The sequence below is a fragment of the Biomphalaria glabrata genome, chromosome 6, assembly GCF_947242115.1.
Source record: "Biomphalaria glabrata chromosome 6, xgBioGlab47.1, whole genome shotgun sequence".
In the NCBI taxonomy this organism is placed as follows: Eukaryota; Metazoa; Mollusca; class Gastropoda; family Planorbidae; genus Biomphalaria; species Biomphalaria glabrata.
The window spans coordinates 30305805-30312208 of NC_074716.1; the positions used below are offsets into that span (position 1 = coordinate 30305805).

At 34.2% G+C, this 6404-nt stretch overlaps 1 protein-coding gene across 1 annotated transcript; it reads right to left on the minus strand.

The window, feature by feature from the left end:
* Positions 1–4212: 4212 nt before the first annotated feature.
* On the minus strand, positions 4213–5262 carry LOC106077091 (G-protein coupled receptor daf-37-like). Its single transcript, XM_013237876.2, has one exon. It carries the CDS (start codon positions 5260–5262, stop codon positions 4213–4215), a length of 1050 nt encoding a protein of 349 aa, XP_013093330.2.
* Positions 5263–6404: the final 1142 nt, after the last annotated feature.

Genomic DNA, 6404 nt, shown 5'->3' on the forward strand with positions numbered 1-6404 from the left:
AGCCGCTTGACCAATCTTGATAAAACGTGGCAGAAATGTTCCTTGGGTACCAACTTAGACCGAAGTGTATGTATTGTGGCCCTAAAACAAACTTAAGACCATAAAAAAAAATAGACCAACTCTTTTACAGCAATAGTATTTTATGGATCTAGGCCATGTTTACAATGTTGATATGAGAAAAGATCGAAAGGATTTAGATCTAGATCTAATTTTAAGAAATACACTTTGCCAGATAGTTTTTTACTTTGACACATGAAAATACAAAAAAAGGTCCATTGATTTCATTATATAATAAAATTAACCTTCAAATTTGTGTTTCAAAACCATTTTTTACATACATTAGTTCCTTATATCTGTGACTACAGATTTCCTGACGAACATTCTTTCATTAGACAATACCGTAATGTCCTAGATCTAAAACTCTAAGTCTAAGATGATAAAACTTCGCTTCGCACAGATAGTTTTATAATTTAATACATGAACATACTAATTATCGTCCATTCATTTCATATTTTAAGCAAATTAACATTCAAATTTGCTTTTCTAAAGCATTTTTAATACATTCGTTTACGAAAGCTGCGAAGCCGTGTTGAGATAGGCCTATATTCATTCATGATCGCGTACTAAAAATTATTTCGTTTAATTGTTTACTTTATTATCCCATTCATTTAGCAAATCGGGTAAACCCGTTTTTAATTGTACTATTAGTCTATCGCTCTTTTCGTTTTTAATAGATTTGTATGTGTCGGCTTCGGTAAACCCATTTTCGCACAGCTAATTTTATTTTCGTAGAGAAAGAGAAAAGACTTGAAAGGATCATTAGCTAAGTTTAACATACATCTAAATCCTATCCACTAGATTAGTAAACACAAACTTAGACCCGCAGGCCACGGGTAATGTCAGGCTATTATATATATATATATATATATATATATATATATATATATATATATATATATATATATATATATATATATATATATATATATATATATATATATATATATATATATATATATATATATATATATATATATATATATATATATATATATATATATATATATATATATACTCAATTTATTTATATTCTAAAGGCATTCTTTATTTATATAGAAATATATAGGACCTACATTTAAATGTATAAATATATAAATTTTGTATTACAGCAAAACATTTGTTAAATAAAAACAAGGTTACACAGAAAGTTTGTGTTGATACACAAACTCAAAATCAGCTCCCGAAGTGGTCCACTCAGGCAGGAAAAAGGGCAGGTTTCAATATTTTCAGAAGAATATTGGTATTAAATTCTATCAGAAGTGGTCCACCCAGGCAGGTGAAAAGGCAGGTTTCAATATTTTCAGAAATAATATCATAATGAAATTCTACCAAAGGCAAATGACAGACAGAATGGAGAAAGAAGGTTGACAGATCCTGTGTGGTGCCCCAAAGGTCCAGCAGACCTATGAATAGGTGAAAAAGAATGTGAAGTTGGATGTGAACCTGGCATAACTGATGTCTTATAATGAGTATCTAATTGATCTAATTGTTTTGTAAATGGTCAATCTCTTATTCAAAGCCTCAGGATGTGAAAAATATATCCATAAAAAATTCCTATAGTTTTATGTTCCAATGAAATTGCAATAGGTCCGTATTCTCGCAGTGAAATGAAAAACTTTTTATTATTTGTTGTTTTAAATTATGTCCAACTTATTTGCGTAGTAAATAGAATTTTTTTTTTTTTTTAAAAAGTTAACATTTTTTTGTATATCTAATATTTAGTATGACAGAACTTATTGGTTCTTAGCAATATAAATGAAAACAATTTTTTTTTTACCAAAAATCTAAAACCGTTTGCATAAATGTGTCCAATACTAAAAAGCTTTCAGTGTTTGTTACTATTAATAGTCAATAGTTGTAAAATGGTGTATTATTATGAAAAAACGTCTTGCATGATTGATTAAAAAAATTAGATTTTTCGCTTTCAGAAAGGAAAAAAAGTAGCCGTTGCATCAGAACTTTGAATGATATGAAATATCAGGATGTCCGATTTTCATTTTCTCTTCTAGTTTCTGAGATCTAAACGGGACGGACCGACGGACGGACAGACGGACGGACAGGCCACACAAAACTAATAACGTCTTTCCCCCTTTCGGGAGCCGCTAAAAATGGTGTACTTTATTCAGGTTAGCCAAACATGTGTAACTTTTTAAAATAAATCATTTCGATTTCAATGATAAAACGTAGCCGTTGCATCAAAACATTGCAGGCTGAAAATATCCTAAATTTGGATTTTCATATTTTCTAGTTTTTGAGATCCAAACGGGACGAACGACAAACTATGCAAAACCAATATCCGCTTTCTTTTTTCAAAGGCCGTTGATGAAATGATAATGTTATAATTGATACAATTGATACGACTTTTTTTTATTACTTTATAGTTCGAACTACAGGAGTAAAAGGGGGGGGGGGCATGTTATTGTAACGTGTGAAAGCAAATGTGTGTGTGTGGGGGGGGGGCGCTAGGGGGGTAGGGTTACGGTCCAAATGCAACAGAGAGTAAATTAAAAATTGAATTGAGAAGCCGAAGTAAAGTCAGATAGTGCACGCAGGACTAACTTTTTTTTTTGTGAGCGGGAAAAGGGAGAAGTGAAAGTCATACTAGAATTTACCGGCCAAAAGCATGTGTGTGTGTGTCATATGGTTATGTGTGTAGGTGTGGCCATTTTATAAAGCAGAGAACATTATGATGCGCATGGTTAAAAAACTAAGAGTGAAAAGAGTAGAGAAAAAGGAAGAGAGAGAGAGAGAGAGAGAGAGAGAAGGAAAGAGAAAGAGAGCGGGCCGCTTCATTTTATTGTAATAGATAGACTAATTCACAGGCTAAAATGTATGTTAGGGGCATCGTTAAAATGTGGCTTGTTAAGAAGAACTGGGTGTTCAGGCCACAATAAACAACATAAAAACAGGGAACAAATCAACGGGCGTAGCCGGTGTGTAATGCCAGTAATACTTAAAATAGTGAATCATAATTCACAAATACAAAAAGAAAGCTAATAAAATATTCAGCAAGACCCAGAGATGATGTCACATTCCTTAGTGCAGTGGCTAGCAGTAACGTGTAGGCCAACTTCTCTTTTTCCCTAGCGCCATTACAGCATGGAATGGGTTGCCTGAATTAGCGAGAGAAAACCAAGGACTGAGCAGAGTTTAAATTACTGATTAACATGCATGACTAGATTGACACATGGATACGTGTAGGAAGTAATTATTTCTCTTTGAAGTAACGTCTCTAATTCATAAGATAAGATAACGGTAATGCTATTCCAATTGTACAGACTACACTACAGCCATTACAAGTGTTCCATGTTTAAAGTTAATCACAGCGGTTCTCAACTTATTTTTTTTTAAAGTCATAATTGTTACTATGATACTTGACGTTAGCATTGAGATTGTATCTCTTTTAACCCTTAAAGTGCTGAGCTGTTTTACAATGAGTTCATACAAAATGGAATTGCAATTCTGATGTTTAGACCACACGCGTTTGAAGGGTTAAAGAACAAAAAAGCAGAAAAAAACTTAATTTACAGATGAGGAATTGTGCAGCAAGTCATAAATTCACAATTTAAATTGATTGGTTGTTTGTAAGAAAGTAATTATGACTGGTCTATTTTGCTCCCGAACAAAAGTCGGTTAGCGTTCGTTAGGTGTGACTCCTGCCTGGGGCCCCCCAAAAAAGTTGTTTTTTTTTCAGATGTGGAAACAAAAAAAATTGTGATTATTGAGATTCTTAAATGTCAAAACCATGAAATGCGCCATTAAACTTTCTTTACAATGAATTCTGTGTGTGTGTGTGAGTATGTGCTTTGTGTGTTTGAAGGTATTAGTCAATTTTAATGTATCTACACAAGTAAGTCGGTAAAAATACAATATAGTGCAGTTTTAAAAATAATTATGTTATTTATTTTTACATTATTATAAATTCATCCCAAATTTTCTTTTAGTTTCTTGATCTTGACCTAACTGGAACAGAAGTATATTTTCTGTGTGTAGGTGAACATTGCCATTACTTGACATAAAACATGAGATAACACTAGATATTATTAAACAAGTTAAGTTATACTGACAAAAACTTAAATCTTCTTTATTTTGAAATTTTGAATAAAAAATGTTTTGAATGTACTTTTACATTTTAAAGTAATAAAGTTACATTTACTGATGTTCCTTCACACAAAAAAACTTAGAACCTGGTTTATATTTCTGGATCATTCTGTGAAACTCTTCTCTGTACTTTGAGCTCATTTTGTAATAGATGACGAATGTTACACTGCAGTTGATGGTTTGCAGGAGAGTTGTAAACGTAATGACCAAGTTTGTGACATCTTTGTATATTCCATCTTGTTTCATCTCTCGGACGAAGCCTGCAGCAGTAAAAAGAGCCGCTTCAGGAGCAAGAAAACAGATACAGAGCAACGAGACAGTTATAAGCATGACCCCGGACTTTATTTCCTTGACTGACGACTTGCTCGTGGCGTGACTCCCAGCGCTCGAGATTGACCTTCTCCACTCGGACATCATCTTTATTTTAATGTACATGATTGAAGAGCATAAGAGTAGTACCAGGAATGTACCGTAAGGGAGGACCAGGTCAGTGATGTTATAGGATATCTTAAGGACTCTCTCACTGTAAGGTTGGTAGAAGAAGTACCAAATCGTCTTGTTGTAGCCGGGCAAGAATTTGACGTCCAAATAAAGTGAGTAATAAGGCGGCAACATGTACAAGGATAAGACGAGGAAGATGAAGACAATGCATACGACAACAACCCGAGTGGTAATGATTGCTTTTACTTTCAGGGGCAGAACCACGCACAGGCACCTCTCCAGCGAGGCGAAAGAGGTGATCACGCTGCTGACGCGCACAAAATACCCGATGACGTAGTGCATGGTAGCCATCAGCTGGTTCTTGGTTAGTAAAAGGTCATACTCTTGGATCATGGGCGTGGCCAGGATGTTATAGAACTCTTGGGTGAGCAACGCCCCGATGTCGCTGACGGCTAGGGCGGTCAGGGTGATGTTGACGCCGTCCTGGTAACCAAGATTCCTGAAGACGCAAATGTTGATGAAATTAGCAACAATGCCAAACACTCCTATGATAAACGCCAAAACGCATAAGTTAAGGACTCGGAAACAATTGTATAGCACTGGGTCTAAGAAGAAGTATGGCGCGTTCAAGCTGGCCGTGGTCAGATTACTAGCTGACATTTCGCTCTGAAAACTAAATGGCGAGTTAGAGCAGTCGCGACAATTAGTAAATAAAGAAAATATATTTCCTCTTCATTTCTTATAGAAACATGTCGACTGCTACTTATCTCGTCTGAACAACTCTAAAGGCAATAATTAAATGACCTATTTCCGATATAAATTCTAACAATGTTCTCGAAGTAATTTGGTTTAAAGACAGATATTGGCTTGTTACTAAGTAAAAACAATTTCGCAAAGTCGTACTGAGAAAATCAATGAAAGTACATCTAATAACATGCCAGCTGTAGGTTTTAATGTTAATTCAGTTCGTAATCGCTATTTAATGCCTACTGTAGGCGCATGCTTAGAAAAGCATACGTATAATTTTGCACCTTAATGTTAGTCAACATAATTAGTACACTGTTGTTTAATAGTTGGATCTTCTTTGAGATAGTCTTGTGAAAAACATGATTCTCGAATTGCTCACCAATAATAGTCAAAGTTTGTGTTATTTAGAAGCATTAAATCATGGACAGCAACGACTTATTATTATTTCAATCGGTTGACAAATTATCTCTCTTCTTCTTATCGTGATAATATTTTTCCTTAAAGAGATATCCAAACTAACAACCTGCTTGCATACACCAAATTCTAAAAACAGTGTATGCTACAAATAGACTACAAAGACTTGATCAGCATTTCACGTTGTACATCAATCTCAAACTTGGATGATAGTTTCGACTTTTCATTGAAACATTGTGTTAAAGTTAAAGCCATATAGAGGAAATGCTTTTTTCCATTTTCAATGATAGAGTTATATCTGAAATTTTTAACATCCTGGAGTATACAAAAATGAACATACAATAGATAGTTGGAGATTTTCGGACATTGAGGCCAGTCGATAAATTGAAACCGTTTTGGTGTATCCGGTTTACAGAAAATATACGGCCATATTGATCTACGAATGTTTTTAGTAAACCATATATGAATTTCGACACCGTCAAACCAAATTTCTGAGATCTTCTGCTTGCAGCTGGCTAATGAACTTTCACTATGGCTACCTTGACCTTCTTTATTTTCTCCATTTATTTGAAAATCTCTGGCGATGTTCCTCTTTATTTGAAAAACTCTGGCGATGTTCCTCTTTGCATTTTCTTATGTTT